General features: G+C 40.8%; 1 protein-coding gene across 6 annotated transcripts in view; it reads left to right on the plus strand.

Moving 5' to 3' along the window:
- The first annotated feature begins 13,285 nt into the window (after positions 1–13,285).
- Positions 13,286–18,281, plus strand: part of PTPN2 (protein tyrosine phosphatase non-receptor type 2) — an 83,492-nt gene continuing 78,496 nt past the window's right edge. For 4 of the 6 annotated variants that reach the window (XR_005831654.1, XM_040619615.1, XM_040619617.1 and 1 more), the window contains exon 1: positions 13,286–13,872. Coding sequence is in view for 4 of the 6 variants with exons in the window: in XM_040619615.1 (XP_040475549.1) it covers positions 13,301–13,872 (572 nt within the window). In the remaining 2 variants the exon portion in view is untranslated. The remainder of the gene's footprint in view (positions 13,873–18,281) is intronic. The other 2 variants (XR_005831655.1, XM_040619618.1) reach the window with 2 other exon arrangements.

Genomic DNA, 18,281 nt, shown 5'->3' on the forward strand with positions numbered 1-18,281 from the left:
AATCTAATAGTTTGTTTCTAGATTACTTAGGGCTTTCTGTTTGTATAATATATTGGCTGTAATAATATCAACTTTGTTTCATCTTTTGCCTTCATTATACCATTTCTTAATTTTTATCAGCTGTTGCTATGGCTTTATAATGTTGAACATAAGTGATAATGGTGGGCATCATTGTCCTGTGTCCAATCTCAGGGGAGTACAGCCACTCAAATCTGTTCAGCAATATATGGCAAAGCTGAACACACACATATACTATGATCCAGCACCCCACTCCTAGACATGAGCCCGAGAGAAATGAGTGTGTATATGCACTGAAAGACAAGTGCGAGAATATTCAGAACAGCACTCTTCATGGGGCGCCTGGGTGGCACAGTTAGTTTGGCATCCGCCTCTTGGTTTCAGTTCAGGCCATGATCTCGGGGTCCTGAGATTAAGCCTCATGTCTGGCTCCATGCTCAGCGTGGAGTCTGCTTGAGAGTCTCTCTCCCTCTTCCTCTGCCTCTCCTGCTTGTGCTCTCTCTCTCTCTTAAATAAATAAATCTTAAAAAAACAAAACAAAACAAAAGCACACACACACAAACGGTGCTCTTTATGAGAACCCCAAATTGAAAATAACCAAATTTAGAATAAATAAATAAATTGTGGAAACATCAAACAATTGAATACTCTTTAGCAATGAGAATAACTGAACTATTTCTACCTGCAATAATATGGATGAATCTTACAAACATGTTGAGCCAAAGAAATTAGACACAAAAAAAAATATTCTCTGTATAATTAAATAAAGTACAAAAAGAGCAAAACTAATCAGTGGTATTAAAGGGCAGGGTGCTGGTTACCCAGGGTTAATGTGGTATCTAGGATGGAGCAGACGGGGTTTCTGGAGATCAGCTGGAGTTCCTGTTCCTAACCTGAGTATTGGTATACAGCTATGTTCACTTTGTATAAACTCACTGAGTTACGCATTTATGATTCGTGTATATTTCTGTATGTATATTTTGTTAACAGATGAAATTCAACTGAGTAAATCTGAAGATCTAATTGGCTATATTCAGCAACTCATAAATCAGGCAGCATCCCATCTGGCCAGGAGAAAGGCTCGTATAGAATGGAAGACTTACAGGCAGAAGGGAGCAGGGCAAGGAAGTTATTCTAACAGAGTGGATTGTTTCAGACAAGGTTACCTTCCTACCAGGGAGAGTAGGGGTCTACCAGGTGGGTTATTGTACTAGTGCTGACCAGGTGATTCTAGATTAATTGGTTAGAGATTACATTCCTGGGAGAGGTTGAAATTGCAAGTAGTTTGGGTATGAGGTCTTGGTTTGCTGCTGTAAGGCCTAGCACATGTGACTCCATTTTAGACCTTTTTAAAACAAAACAAAACAAAGACCCCAAATCAATAAAAATTGTATTTCAAAAATATGTATGTACTTAATTGAAGTTCCATTCTTACTGGAAACTAGGCAACATGACAAATGTCTGCCCAGCTCTGTAAATGTACATCTTCTGTACAGACAGTAGGCTTTTGAGTTATATTTTGATATGTTTGTCCTTTTGAAGTTCTAGCTAAGGGGCCTAAGGTTTGCACTGAAAGGGGTATAAATTTCTGGTATTAATTTGGGGAAGAGGAACTTCTTAGGAAACTGAAATTCAGAAGGTAGGCCTTATTCCAGTGAAAGAAGGGAATCTAAATTCTTGCTATGCATCATTTTCTTTTGGTCTAGATTAGTTGTTCCCAATCTCTGGCAGCAGAAGCTGAAGGGGCCAAGACATTACTATGGATTCAAATATACAATCATATCAAGCATTACCTGTAAAATGAATAAATATCTCATATACACACATAAATGTATTTAAAATATGCATGGATGATTTTTCAAATTAAAATTTATTTTAAAAAGAATTTCTAAATTAACAGAGTTGTTCAATGTGTATTTTCTTAAATATATAAAAATATGTACATAAAAGTATAGCTACTATCAAGGGGACTTCAATAATTTAGAGGCAAAAGAGGAATCTGATACTTAAAAATCTTGAAAACTTCTGAACTCAACTTCAGATTGGGCAAAGGTCTAGGTGTGCAGCCCTAGAATTGTCAAGGTAGGACCTCGTTGGGTTGGGCATAATATGCCAGAGAGAGCCATATTGTATATATAGAATATCCAGAAGCAAGTTACTGTCTTCTAAAGCAATAATTTTCAAGCTTTCAAGCTTCGACAAGTGTAAGAATCTCCTGGAGAGCTTGTTAAATAGTTTCCTGGACTCCATCACCAGATATTTTGATTCAGTAGACTGGTCTGGCGACTGAAATTTGCATTTCTAACCGGCTCACAGTCGAGGTAAATAATGCTGAGGAGAATCACTGCCTTAGAAACTTAGCTGCACTCAGCAAACTAAGGCAGACTCTTAGAGGGGCAACCACTACTCCCCCAACCAGGGGGGTTGACAAGTGAGTTCCAAAGGGATGGTAAATATCTGGTGACAGAATTGTTGCTTTTAGATCAAGATGCTCTTCCTTTTAGGGAAATACCCCAACTAATGCCAACCTTGGAGAAAATCAGTTGACTGAAATGGACAAATGAGTGGCCTTTCCTTATAGAACAGTATATGTTTTCAGGTTGGAAAGCAATCTGATGAGCTGATGGATGCTGAAAATGTTCAGAACAAGTCTCCCCAAAGTCCACTTTTGCATGTGGACTGTTTTTAGCTGATGGCACTCAAGACACAGCAGACTCAAGAAAACCTTTTACCTCTCCCTTGAACTCCCTAAAATAATTTAGATAGGGGGCCTGGTCCAGAAAGGAAACTATTCCCAGGAGATAATTTTTTTAATTGTATGGCAGGACAAACGTATAACTACCAAACATCTGCTCTTTTTATTGTCTATGGATCACTTCCTCCCCCTCTGAAGCCCAGACTCTTATCCCATTCCTTAGCAAGCCTCAATTGCCAGGCTTGTCCTTGAATCTCATATTCTTATGGGGCTCCCATATGTATGTAATCAAATTTGTTTTTCTCCTGTCAATCTGTTTTATGTTAATTCGATTATTAGACCAGCCAAAGAACCTATAAGGGTATAATAAATTTTTTTCCTCCCCAACAGTGGGCATAATTGTCAGGATACTTTGCTGGCTGGACACTGCTCGCCCCTGCAGAGAGATCCTGGGGCCTCTGACAAGTGCCAGAGAAGGTAAAAATTCTTACCTCGCTAGTCTCCTGAATCTTTACCTATAGAGTCAGGCGGAAATTAGAGTGGTGAAAGTCCTTTTTATTTTTCTAAATTTAGATAGAGAAAATATTTGTGGAACTTTTTCCTTGGGTATGGCGACCCTGCTAAATATTTGTTATGAGCACTCCTGGTTTTATTGATTCTTTTCCTTTCAGAGATGGTTGTTGTTTTCTTTTGTCTCTGTCCATTGTGTTGTTTGTCTTAGGGAGGAAAAACCATAAGGCAGAATGCTGGCATAGGTCCTATAAACCTGCTGTTCAAGCCAGCCTCACAGACTGGTGAGTTCATGGTTCCCACTAGACTGATATTTGTCTAGACAAACTTTACTGTGGGTCCCCTATGTAAAAAACAGATGGGGCTTTTCTATTTTGTCTTGTCCGATGTTCTAAGAGGTTGGCTGTTTGACTCTGGTCTCTGTCAGCTGGAAGGTGCGCTTACCAGGATGCATAATAGTGGCCAGTTGAATAGTCTGGGTTTCCCAGACATGAAGTCACAAGCAGTGCTCTCTTTGTTCGACGGTGCCAGCTCTCAGGGGAAATGGCTATAAGGGGTCCCAGTATAGAAGGGGCCTTTGTTGTCTCAACCTTCATTGTCTCATTAGTGCCATTTCAAAAGCACCTGCCTTCTGTCACAAATTAGCAGGTGTGACTGGAGGTGTCTTGTGTTATTGTGGGAAACTGGAGACACTGTTTCCACTATACTATCCTTATTGCCCATGCAATGAAGTCCTTTGCTTTCTCGGTCTAGGTCTGGGGTGAATTTTTTAGATCTTGTGAGGGCTGCATCTTTTGCATTCTCATGTGGTGCCTCTTGCATCCTTGGTTAAGCCATAAAAAGGCTTATTAGTTTGAATTGCTATTGAGATTAATGACAGCCTACTCATCAGTGGCCAGACAATGGATCCTGTGAATTGGCTATATCTGAAAGAAAAAAGTTTTTTTTAGAGCGCTCTCATCCCAAACAACTATCTTATTGGTACTTGTGGAAGGACAAAATTAAATAGAGGACACCCAAAAATATACGGTCTAGCCTTAGGGAGTCCCTTAAGAGGATGAAAAAACAGAAGTTAGACTTAGAACGAAAATTAAATCCAACATAAATGTCCCTTCTCAAAATCCAGCCCCATTTGCCTGTTTTAACTTCCCTTTCCCTACAAGATTTACAGAGAGCACTCTGGCCTGATCTCCAGGCCCAGGAATACAGGTTACTGTGTACAAGCTGAAAGTCAGAAGTGGATTGAGCAGAAGCACCTGAACTGGCAAGAACGCTTGCTTTGATGGGTTCTGTAATTCGGCTCTCCCAGCTTCGGGTCTTCCTATGCAATGTCCTTTCAGATATATCCTAGACTCACACTCAAAAATCCATGTCCCCTGACCAGCAGCAGATCCTTTAAACTATAAAACCCCCTTATCCCCACTTTCAGAGGATCCCACTGAATTTAAAAAGGATTAACAGCTACTTAGAACCCCACTCATAAGGAACTTGTTTGGCCGCTAAGGGGTATTTCTTTCACCCATGATCATGTTGTAGTTATCAGACCAGCCAGATGACCTTCTGGAATATCCCCCTCCAGAGGAAACAGATGACCAGAATTTCTCCTAGGCCCTCCTACAAATGATTAGCTGAGGGTCAATATTCAGGGGCTGATAGAGACGAATCAATCCAAGGTTGATTTGCACACTCAAAAGGAAAAGCCTTTGTTAACTCTTTATACGGACTTTACAAAGGCAGATTGCATTAAACCCTGAAAATGTTTGCTGTTTGTCCTGGCTAAAAACTGAGAAGATAGTTAAAAGAATTTTTTTTTTTTAATGTAGCTCTGTAGTCATAAGTTGGCCGGATTGGAAGCTGATATTCAGCCTGATAGAAATCTTTTAAAGGCCTTCTCCCCTCAGCTAAAGTAAACCTATGTACTCAGAGGGAAAGAAGCAAGTTAAGGATAATGTAATTGGATGGGTAGATCAAGCTATGATGTCATTTATGTTGCAACCCAATTCCTTGAGGGATTAAACACAACTGTCCTTGTTTTAGAAATCCTTGCAAAACTAGAAACATGGCTCCAGGAACAATTCAAAGTCAATCTTTCCTTTTCACCATTCCCCAAACCTCCCCTCTTTATCTCAAACGGCTTGTAAGTATTGTCTTCAAGACCCAGCATTTTTATTGGAGGAACTTGGATACTTTCTTTGTGCCTTTGTGGTGAAGATTTTCTACCCCCATTTTCTCTAGAACCTAAGAGCCACTCTTCGAAATGCAAACTTTAGGGAGACGTTTCTCGACAGAAGGAAAAAAAAGGGGGGGAGAGGGTAAGTTTTGGAAATTGGGCATAGGAAGAATCTCCGCAAATATTAGTAACTACATGATCTCGGTGTCTGTCTGTATGTCTATGTATTTCTATGTGCGTATGTTTAGATGTGTGATATTTTTCTGCCCCTGAATGGTATTGCCAAAATTAATTTGTAAAGGAGCTCTATTTAATTGGCTTAAAATTCAGCACCTAAAAATTAAACATTTCTAAGTCTCAGAAATATAATAGAAATTAATCCAAATGTTTCTCAAGTTCTGGTGATCTAGGATAATTTTAAGTAAATAAAAGCTAGTTTAGGGGCACCTGGGTGGCTCAGTAGTTAAGAGTCTGCCTTCAGCTCAGTTCATGATCAGGGTCCTGGGATCGAGCCCCATGCGGGGCTCCCTGCTCAGTGGGGGTCTGCTTCTCCTTCTCCCTCTGTCACTCCCCACCACTTGTGCTCTCTCTCTCTCAAATAAATCAATAAAATCTTAAAAATAAAATAAAAGCAAGTTTAAGTTTGTTGGTTTAATTAATACCGATGTGTCTTTAGTATTAAATATAATACTTTTATTCCACCTAGGTTTACTAAAAGTCATATAAGCTCATGTTATCTCTGTTACAGAATTTGTCAGTAAGAAAGATAACTTCAGATGATGTTTAGCTGTTTAATATCACATGAAATTTTCATAACTAATCTAAATATAGTTGTTAAGGAAAAGTGAATTAAATAGATCTAAGTAAGATAAAAATGTATAAATGAACTTGACAGCAATATTTGTTTTAAGGTATATCTACTTAAATACCTCAAATCATTTTGGTAACTTAAAACATTTTGCTAAGTTAAATTAGATGATGCATAATCATTAAATATCTAGATACTTTCCAAATAAGAGAAAATATTGAACATTTATTACTGGCCCTTCTGCCAAAAGTCTTCCATTTTGTTTAGCTCCATGGGTCTCCTCAACATTTGCTAGACAGGATTCTGTTTGATTCATGAATTTTGCCAATTCTACCCTCATTTTCTCTAGAACCTAAGAGCCTTCAGATTTACTCGGCTGAATTTTGTGGGTTTTTAAAAACACTACTACAGAGGAAATAAAGATATTTGGACCTGTTGGTAAACATGTGTCACATTCAAACATTATACTGTGAAGAAGCACATGCTTCTAGAAATTAAGAAATGTATTAATAAATTTGCCAATGTAGAGAGTGCTGGTATGACACAGTTCATAATTGCTTACTTTTTCGTTTTCACTAGGAATTAAGGTTTCTAAAGGTTAAGAATTCTAATTAATACGCGTGATTAATGCTACTGAAATAACAAGGGAAACATCTTTGTGTTCAAGGAAAGTTAAATGTGTGTTTTGTTGAGAAAAAAGAAAATTGTAAAAGACTTGTGGAAAAGGAATCTTTGGAAAGGAATCTTTTATTTCTTTGGTATGGTCAGGGCTGTTTGAGTTTGAAATAAATTTAATTAAGTGAATGAGCTGCAATGTCAAAAATAAGCCGATGCACAACTAAAATTTGTTTTTTCCTCTGTTAAAAGGACAAAGTTTTCTTGGACTATTGGTCTGCTCTTGATCATAAGAGCTTGTGAAAGGATTTTCTTTGTCCTTAAAGTAATCTACCCAGAAAACAGAAATTCTATGTTTTATCAAAATAACGTCCTGTGCCCGAGGTGCCTGGGTGGCTCAGTCGGTTAAGCCTCTGACTCTTGATTTTGGCTCAGGTCATGATCTTGGGATTGTGGGCCTGAGCCCCTCGTGAGGCTCCATGATCAGCATGGAGTGTGCTTGGGATTCTCTCTTTCCCTCTCCCTCTGCCTCTCCCCTCGCTCACACATTTTCTCTCTCTCTCAAATAAATAAACAAAATATTTTTAAAAATCCACAATGCCCTGTGCTTCATTTTATCTTTTTTTTTTTTGAAGTTTATTTATTTAAGTCATCTCTGTACCCAACATGGGGCTTGAACTCATGACCCCGAGATCAAGGGTGGCATGCTCCTCCTAAATAAGCCAGCCAGCCACTCCTCATTTTGTCTCAACTAGATCTTTGATTACTTAAAAAAACTGAATCTTCTCAATATTAAAAGTGCTAAGCTTTGCTAACAACTATGTAATATTTTATATTTGCTTTTAAAATGTTTTGTTACTGTGATTAAATACATAAAGTATCGTTTCATAATGACCTGTGATCCTTTTTTTTTTTTAAAGATTTTATTTATTTATTTGACAGAGACAGAGACAGCCAGCGAGAGAGGGAACACAAGCAGGGGGAGTGGGAGAGGAAGAAGCAGACTCATAGCGGAGGAGCCTGATGTGGGGCTCGATCCCAGAATGCCGGGATCACGTCCTGAGCCGAAGGCAGACGCCTAACGACTGAGCCTCCCAGGCGCCCCCACCTGTGATCCTATTTAATCAAATGTTCAAACGCTTTGATGTTTTTGACAAATCCCCATAATTCAAATTTTAATCAAAGGCTTTTTGACTTAGAACTAACTTCGAGATAGGAGATATTCCAGAGGATCCCTAGAACATCTTAAAAGATTTGTTATCTCTCCTTATGAAAGAGAGATATTAAACTAATTAAACTTACTTGGCATGTTAAACTACATGGGAAGCATTTTCAAATAAGTGATGATAAACCTCTTTTATGTGTGTGAATATTATTAATATAAGCATTCTGGAAATTATATAAAATTCCTAAAATTCTGTTGTGTCCCTGTATAATAATTGTAGTTATGATCTTAAAATGTTACACGTCACAAAAACAACCCAATCTCCTTGTAAATTACATTATAATGAACTCTCATCAGATCTTTAACCATGGGTAGTTTTAAGTTTTTGTTATTTATGGACAGTTATTGTTTACACTGATGCTTTTGCAAATATGTTTCATCTCCAAGGAGATTTGTTGAAAGGATTTTGACTAATACAGATTTCTGGTAACTTTAAGATTGTACAACTGAACTGGGTAAGAATTTCCAGAATTAACAGGGGAAAAAAAAAACTGGATTCAAGCAAAACAAGTATTTATTACACGGGACTACATGAACTAAGGACGATAATTACAATTATTTATGAGTTTGTATTTAAAAGATTGCTGATTCTTGGGGCACCTTCCTGGCTCAGTGGGTAGAGTATGTGATTCTTGATCTCAGGGTTGTGAGTTCTAGCCCCACACTGGGTGTAGAGATTACTTAAAAATAAATAAATAAATAAATAAACAAACAAACAAACTTGAAAAAAGAAAATATTGTTGATTTAAAAATTTGTACTTTCCAGATATAATGGAATCTTTCCTCTCAAGCTAACTACGACTGACAGAAATTTGGTAAATTATCCCCTTATAAGTAGAGTTGAAATATTTATGTTTTTCTCCCTACTGGATCCCTCCAGAATTCAGAAACTCTTAGTGAGTATTCTTATTTTCATGGCAATATAGTTATTGACATAAGTTCAATAAGAATCTGTTCTTGTAACAGAACACAATTGGAAACATTGTTGTAATACTAAGCTTTAAATAAATGTTATATTTGAGAGAGATACAAATACATTTAGATACAACTGGATAGCTTTACGGAACTAAAGTTGACGTCGTGGAGCCAATAAAGCCCATTGGAAAAATTGGCTTGGTACCTTGGTTATAGGGTTCCCAGCATCAGGTAAGAAAGGTTGCTTCCTGCAGGCACAGGAACCTAAGGATATTTTGGGTACCTTGAGAAAAGAGGAATTCACCCCAATCTATAGGTATTGCAGGCAAAGTCTGATGGTGAGTCCTCAATGTGTCTTCTTAGCTTCAAGAGGCTTTTAAAAATTCAATCTTAGATTCCTTATGAAAAATTCCAGCCAACCAGATTTAAAAGAGCCTATCTGGTCAATCACTACCCTTGATGCACTTACGTAAATAATCAAGCCAACTTTATTGAAATTAGATTTGGTTTGCAGATGAATTAGTCTTGCTGTGGGTATCTTTGATAAAAATGAGCAAAATTGTAGAGGAAAAATTATGTTTCAGTAATATACCTTTTTGGGTATAAAATTCTAGCACTATTAACTGTCTGTGAGATTTTACTTTCTCAAAAAACTGGGCTAGATCCTGCATTCTTCTAATTTATTCCAAAATTCATCTATAACTCTTCAAGCTAACATTTCCAATTTTCTCCCACTCTTTTGACTTGGAATCATTGAGAACTAAAACTGCCCTTTTCCTGAAGCCATGCAAACTAATGCTGGACAACTTGATATAAACTTCAGAGAAATCACCACAGCCATTCATGTATAGACAGTCTTCATGCCTGCTGCTGTGTAGGCCATTCAGAAAGACCACCAGACCCATTCAAACTGCATATCAGGAAAATCTATCGGATTGTTACTGCTTGCCCTCACTCTATCCAAAGATGCTTCAGGCTGGTCATCTAGAAATCTTCTTGACCAGCTGCCTTCAGAATTCAGAAACTGGGACTCTAAGCTGCTCCAATTATTAACCTTTGTTTTTCTTTTTCTTTTTCCCCATAGAAACGCCTCTTATTAAATACTTGATTGCTTGCACCATAGGCCTAACTTTGGGAGCCCACCTGTATCACGGTCTCTTGAAATGAGACACAATTGGTTAACTAAACTAGCCTAGTCTCAGGACTAAGACCCTGGTTCATTGAGCTGGAGCTTAACTTGTAGACTGTGAAACTTCTTGGGGAAGTTTCAAATGTGTGAGGGAAGGGGCTCAGAATAAGTCCGCCCAAATATGCTACTTTGACGTATGGACTATTTTCAGCTGAAGGCAGTCAAGACCCAGCAGACTCAAGAAAAACTTTTACTTCTCATTAAACTAACTAAAAGAATTTGGATAGAAGGCTTGGTCCAGAAAGAGAGCTTTTACCAAGAGATAACTTCGTTTTCTGTGTGGCAGAATAAACATCTAATTACCAAATACCAGCTCTTCTTACTGTTCAGTGACTCACCCTCCTCCTCTTTGAAGCCCTAGACCCCTATCCTATTCCTTAGCTCAAGATGGCATATAAGCCTCAATTGCTGAGCTCATCCTTCAATATCATAGTCTTATGGGGCTCCCATATGTATATAATCAACTTTGTTTTTCTCTTGTTAATGTTTTATGTTAATTTGATTATTAGAAACAGCCAAAGAATCTGGAAGGGTTGAAGGAGAACTTTTTCCTTCCCAACAATCTCAGGAGATACCATGCCTTTAATATAAATAATCAGTTTCAGTGACAGAACTTCAGAAACCAGGGCCATTAGATTGTGGGGTATTTCTGGAGGAGTTCCATGTATTTGTAAATTACACTATGTAAAGAGAAAGGCTGGTTGGCTGCTTAATTTTCTGTTACTACACTTTCTTCTACCTCATGTAGCTTATTGTCTTTACTGGTAAAAATGTTCACTATGTATATAAGGACTTTTTTTTTTCATCCATGTATTTTAATCCTTTCAGACAGCTCTGTCTCATAGAACTTTGATGATATGTGTGCTCTGTGATACATTAGCCACTAGCCACATGTGGCTATTGAGCATTTGAAATGTGGCTAGTGCAACTGAGGAACTGAATTCTTACTTTCTGTGAAAGAAAAAATTATTCACACTTGTTGAAAATGATGTTAGGAAGGCTTTATTCATAGTGACGGGGGCTATTGCAATAGGAATAGGGACCACTGCAATGGGTTTTGCAGTGGTGGAGAGATTGAGCTTAACTTTTTTTTATCCTTCCAAATTTTTATTTAAATTCCAGTTAATATCTAGGGTAATATTGGTTTCAGGAGAATTTAGTGATTCATCACTTACATATAGCACCCAGTGCTCATCATAATAAGTGCCCTCCTTAATACCCAATCGCCCATTTAGCTTATCCCCCACCCACCTTTCTCCGTCAACCCTGCTTGTTCTCTATCGTTAAGAGTCTCTTATGGTTTGCCACCCCCTTCTCCTCTTGTTCTCTTCCTATAGCATTATCTGTTTTGTTTCCAAAATTCCACGAGTGAAATCATATGGTATTTGTCTTTCTCTGACTGACTTATTTCACTTAGCTAACACACTTTAGCTCCATCCATGTTGCTGCAAATGGCAAGAGTTCATTCTTTTTGATGGCTGAGTAATATTCCATTATCTATGTATATATACACACATACATATATATACACATATATGTATATATATACACACATATATGTATATCTATATACACACACACATCTTCTTTATCCATTCATCAGTTGATGGACACTTGGATTAACTCAGCTTTGAATACAAACAGGGCAAGCGGGAATTTACAGCTAGGGTAAAAGGTCAGTGGATAGAAAATTACTAAGAGGTATTACAAAACAAAATTCAATTGAGTAAATTTTAAAAATATTGGCTTTATATTCAATGATTCATGAATCAGGCATCATCAAACCTAGCAGACAGAAATGATCTGAGGAGCTGTACAAACTGAAAGACCCACAGGCATATGGGGGCAGGAATATGTTACTTATACTAGGCAAAAGGAGATTGGTTATTGCAAGGTTACTTTCCTTCAGAGGATGGCAGGGGTCTATCAACAGATTACCTAACTAGTGCTGATCAGGTGACTCCTGACTCATTTAAGATCCCATTTCTGGGAGAGCTGAAACAGTAAGTGTAGTTTTGGTAATAGGGGGCTTAGCAAGCAACTCCATTTTAGGAGTGTTGTCTTGTTTTTAACACGGAAAATATCAGGGGCATTCTGACTAAATTGACCTAATAGGATTCCTGCAGCAGGCAGGCCAGGATGATCAGATATGACTAGGGTACAGTGAAAGATGAGGAATGTGATTGAATATCGAGGGTGATCAGATATTGAAAAATGGGGGATTCTGGATAAACTTAGTAAGATTCTTGCTAGAATTAGACAATGCAAAGAAACAGGGAAGTCCAAAAGTCAATGCCTAGTTGAAAAAATGCTCAGAGGAACCTGAGCAGAATTTGTTCAAGGAGTGAATCTTTTTGTTATTTCATTATTTTAATTAAAAGTTAAACATCCAGGCACCTCGGTGGCTCAGTCGGTTAAGCCTCCAACTCTTGATTTCGGCTTAAGTCATAATCTCAGGGTCTTGGGATCAAGCCCCAAATTGGGCCCTGTGCTCAGCAGGGAGTCTGCTGGAGATTTTCTCCCTTTCCCTCTGCCCCTCCCCCTGCACTCTCTCTCTCTAAATAAATAGGGCTGAGCGGGTGGCTCAGCCAGTTAAGCCTCTACCTTCAGCTCAGGTCATGATCCTAGGGTCTTGGGATCCAGCCCCGTATTGGGCTCCCTGCTCAGCAGGGAGTCTGTTTCTCCCTCTGCTCGTGCTGTCTCTCTCTCAAATGAATAAATAAAATCTTTGAAAATAAATATCTTTAAAAAGAAAAATAAAATTTAAATGTCAGTATTGGGTAGCACCGCTAAAATTTTTCTAACCCTTCACATTTCTTAGGAAGATTATGTAACAAGATACTATACTACTATAAGCAATGGTTTACCAGCAATGAATTAACTCAATTTGAAGAGCGATGGTTTCCGCAACTAGTGTGTTTGTGCTGTAAAAGATTGTTCTTTTTATAGGTAACATTAATTTTTAAGTTGTATGACGTTTACTTAACAACATGTATTCGCCGTAACTCCAGGAGCGGTTGCCTCTTGTGCTATACCGGTTTATTTGGCACAAAACCCTCAGGCATACAAGAGCTGGCATCTAGGCTGGTTTATACTCTCCGAGGGAGCTGAGACATATGTTTCAAAATTGGACACAGGTCTGTAAACTGACCTAGATGACCTTTAAATCAAACGAAAATACTGCATTAAAAAAAATTAAGACTAAAGAGAAAAAGAGAAATGGGATAGCAAGAACTAAGGAGGTCTTCCCAAAGGACTTTCTCGGTCCGCTCCATTCCCGGGAAACTCGCGGTACTCTATCTCCTCCCCGGGGCCAGTCCGCTCACGCCCAGGAAGCCGGTCACCTAGCGCCGAACTTCCCCAGACAGCAGCCTCTGGGTGGTCCCTCGGCCCCGCCCTCTCTCCACCTGAGCGCCCTCTGGACCACGCCTCCTCCGAGCGCCCCGCCCCGCCGCCGTCCGACTCTCGGCGGCGCGAATCGGCGCGCTGACGTCCGACGCTCCAGGTACTTTCCCCGCGGCCGGCCGAGCGAGGCGTGGGGGCGGGGCAGGGCGCGGAGCGCGCATGCGCCGCAGCGCCAGCGCTCTCCCCGGATCGTGCGGGGCCTGAGCCTCTCCGCCGGCGCAGGCTCCGCTCGCGCCTGCTCGCTCCCGCCGCCATGTCCGCCACCGTCGAGCGGGAGTTTGAGGAGTTGGATGCTCAGAATCGCTGGCAGCAGCTATACTTGGTGAGTCGCGGGCTCGCGCAGTAGCCACAGTCCTCACCGAGGACCCGGGCTCGCGCCCGCCGGCTCCCTCCCGCCTCCCCCGCCTCCTGCTCGGGGCGGAAGTGGCGGCGCGCGGGCCGCGTCAGGGCCGCGCCTGCGCCGACCGAGTCTCTGGGGCCTTCTGAAAAAAAGACCTTGGGCGGGCGGGGGTGCTCCTCGTGCGCGCAAGCGCAGAGTTAGTTCTGGAAGGCGGCTCCACAGCGGCGCCTGGTGGCGGGCGAGGACGTATTCCGCCGCCCGGGCGGGGGGGCTACCTGGGAGGTCGGGGGGGTACCCGTGAGACCCGCGGGCTGTCGGAGAGGCCGAGGGGGGCCGAGAGAAGGGCGGTGAGGCCGAGGGGGGCGCGGGCGGGTGGCGGAGATCCAGCTGCACCCTTGAGGTCTTTCGCACGGCCTGGTGGCGGACTCTGCCCGCGGACACCTTTTCGCTGCCCAGGTGTTCTGTGGCTGAGCTGAGGCCGGCCGGCACCCATTTCCGAAGGCACAGCCCGCTCTGGCCGTGCTGTTACGGGTGGCTCCGGGGCCTCTCGAAATGGCAGTGCCTAAACCGTAGTGACGGCGGAAGCTCCCGGCGAATCGGCAGTGTTCATGTTTTCAGAGAGCCCAGTGTCTCAGCGCGTGGGTCGGCCTCCACAAACAGCTTCCAGGAACGAGAATATCTGGCTTTGGTTGTGTTAAGAGAAAGAATAAGGTTGTTCTCTTTTAAATCTACTAAGGAATACTTAACATACAGTAAAACACAGATTTTTTGTATGAAGTTAAGCGAGTTTTCTGAATGTATACACCTGTGTAAGCATCAGCCAGGTCAAAATGAAGAACCTTTTCATTACCCCGAAGGTGCCGTCCTGCATAGACCCACTGTTTTGATTTCTTACCGCCATGCAATAATCCTGCCTTTTATCGAACTCATATGAGTGGAATCATGTAGTTGAGTTCTTTTGTGACTAGTTTCTTAACATCAACTGGAGAACCTTTCAATTCATAAAGGAATTTATCTCTTTGAAAATGATTTAGTTGCCTGCTCTGTACTGCTTAATTATTAGCATATTGTTTCCAAGATTAAATTGAGTGGTTGGTGAGTTAAATGTTGCTTCTGCTGTTCGGGTCACTATACAGAAAAAGAAAGGAAAAAAAAGGTTTTCCCGTAAATCTGGATGATCCTGGGCTTCTCCCCATTTAAATTCATTTAATTAAAGGACAGTAAAGAATGTTTGTCATTATGATCAGAATGTAACATTTTTTTCTTGAACACATTAGCAGGAAGTATAATAAATAACCTAATTCACATTAGTACAGAGTATGTTAGAGTACTAACTTTTAAGAAAGCTAGTAATGGCTTTACTGATTATAGTATATTTTAAATGCACATTCTAGTAGAAATCTTTATGTGAGAGCCTGCTAGCTGTGTCTTCTCCAGTTACATTTGTTTAAACAGAAGCTACGGTCTCCAAGTTGATAGTGATATATCAAAATACGGATTTGAGAAGAGAAAGGTGAATGCTGCAACTTCAGCTTAACATTTTGGGTAAGCAGTTTGATTGGGGGGGTGGGGATAGCATTAATATCTTTGAAAATTTAATGAAAACTGTAATCCCTCTCACCAGAAAAATGCACTTTCTTATATCCACTGAAAATTTCACATTCAATTTCAAGGAATTCAGGAAACCCTTCCAGGGACTTATGCCAAGGAATCCTTTAGTAGGTTAGTCAATGCTATTATTATTTTTTCGTAATGGAAGAAGAGCATTAGTTTGGTCAGTAGAAATCATGCAAAACATACTGGTGTTATAATAAAAGTGGGTCACAAACCAAGAAAGTTAGAAATGGAAAGCAAGACTAGGAGAAGGTTTTCCTTTGACTCTAGAATATACATTCAGCCATACTACAAATATGTACTGAGCACCAGTGTTGTGCCAGTCCCTGCTCTGGGCCTTTGAGATTGGGCAGAGAATGCAGCAAAGTTCTTCTCTTGAGGAGCTCACAGTTCTAGGACTTGTTCTTTTGATGGCCTCATCGCCATTCCCTGTTTTCATTCATTCACTCCTAACACATCTATTATGTACCATTGTTAGACTGAGTCCCAGCTCTCAAGGATCCAGCCTGATGGGAGTAGTAAATGGGTAGGAAGATTGAAACATAAAAGTAAGAAATGCAAAAGCTAGTTTTAAGCACAGGGTGTTATCTGATCACCCAAAGGGGTGCACCTGGGAGTTCTGGTGGTGCTTCCTGCAGGAGGGATGGCCTTACCTAAGTCTTGAAGGACAAGTTGGCTCGGTGAGGAGAATAAGGGAGGGGGAAAGAATTAGTGTTCCAGAGAAGGAAGGAATGTGTGTAGAGGCTACCAACAAGTTAGCCTTGTGAGGAGTATGGAATGAAGTTGAGGTGCTGGAGGGATAAGGCTGGAGAGTAAGACAGAGCCTGTTAGGTACCTGTAGATCAGACTACGGAATTTGAGCTAGTTGATAGGACTCATTGAGGAATTGTAAGCCTGGAAGTACCATGCTCATGCTGTATTTACTTTTTTAAAAATTTTTAATTTAACTTTATTATTATTTTTTAAAGGTTTTACTTATTTTTTGTGAGAGCCAGCAAGTGCACAAGCAGGGGGAGCATCAGGCAGAGGGAGGAGCAGGCTCCCTGCTGAGCAAGAAGCCCGATGCGGGACTCACTCCCAGGACTCTGGGATCATGACCTGAGCAGACGCTTAACCGACTGAGCCACCCAGGCGTCGCTTCACTATATTTACTTTTTAGTAAGATCGTTCTACTAGTTAGTGTGATTGATGGGGCCATCCCTAGGCAGGTAGTACAGGGAAGTAGTCTGTTGGAAAACACCTGGAGAGGACTGTTGACCTCCTGAACTAAAGCAGTGGCAGGAGGAATGAAGGGGAGATACAGATTTGAAGTGGTAAGGGGATAAGATATGTTTGGTTTCGAAATTGTTCAGTTTGAGATGCCTGTAAGACGTCAAAATAGAAATAGTTTAATATATAAATATGGACTTCAGGGTAGGTCTGAGCTGTGAATAGGATTTTGGAAATCATGAGCACATAGGTGGTGTTTGAAGTCCTAGATATGAATGCGATCATCTAGGGAAAATATGGAGGGTTTGGAAATGCCAACAGCAGAAATCTTGACCACCACCAACAATTAAGGGCATAGGTAAAGAAAGGAGCTTGCAAAAACTGGAGAGGAATAACCATGGAAGTAGGGAGATAATTGATTGTGGGTGTGAAGGGAGTTGATGGCCAGGAGGGCCACATGCAGCAGACGGGACAAATAAAGTCATAACTGAAAGGGCCCATTGACTTAAGGAGTGGGTGATCAACAGATACCTTTATTTTTTATTTGTTTTGTTTTGTTTTGTTCTTGTTTTTTTAGAGAGGGAGAGAGAGGGAAGGAAGGAGGAGGTGGGCAGAGGGAGGAAGGGAGAGAGAGAACCTTAAGCAAGTTCCGTGTCCAGTGTGAAGAGTGACCTGAGGCTTGATCTCACAACCCTTGAGATTTTGACCTGAGCCAAAATCAAGAGTCGAAGCCTGACCCACTTCAGCCACCCACGTGCCCCTAGACGCCTTTAAAGAGAACAATTTCAGTGGAGTACAGAAGTCAGATGCTGGGCATTGAGAAGAGAAGGTGGGAAGAAGTATAACCAGGTAAGTGTAGACCATTCTATTAGGAAGCCCAACTTGACTGATGGAGTGGGTAAGGTAGCTAAAATGAAGCACAGTTATGTCCCTTCTTACTGAAAACCTTCAGTGGTTTCCCACTTCTCATGATGTAAAGTTCAGATCCTTCTGTGGCTCACAAGACCACATGGTCGGCCTCCCTATATGACTGACTTCCCTCTTGCCACTGGGTTCTATTCCTTGAAATATGTGTCCATTCTTCCCTGAGGGTCTTCATAATTGTAGCTCTCTTTGCCTTACCACAACTTATCCCCCTTTTTTCCCCATTAACTACCTCCTACTCATCCCTGAAGTCTCACTTCCTTGGGGGAGGGGGGCTTCCTGCCCCTCCCCGCAGGATATGATCCCCTGTTACATACTCCGTAGTGTTCCACGACTTCCCCTTTCATAGCATTGTGTTGAATGTACTGCACAGCAGATTATTTAGGGAACACAAATTTGCATTACTGTTACTTGAGTAGGGAAAAAGTGCTTAAGTGGGCTCTCTGCTTTGTCACAAGACTGGGTGATATTTGTGTTAATTTTTTTTGGCAGTGCTAATTGGATTAGGAAAAGAAAAGCTTCGCTCTTGGGCAAACACTGGATACAACTAAACGTTGGACTTGCTTAGTGGTGTGAAAACTTTCACTTTACACCTTATTGAAAGTCTTTCAGGAAAGGAAAAATGAATTGATTATTTTGAGTCT

This window comes from Ursus maritimus, unplaced genomic scaffold, assembly GCF_017311325.1.
Source record: "Ursus maritimus isolate PB19 unplaced genomic scaffold, ASM1731132v1 scaffold_33, whole genome shotgun sequence".
Taxonomy (NCBI): Eukaryota; Metazoa; Chordata; class Mammalia; order Carnivora; family Ursidae; genus Ursus; species Ursus maritimus.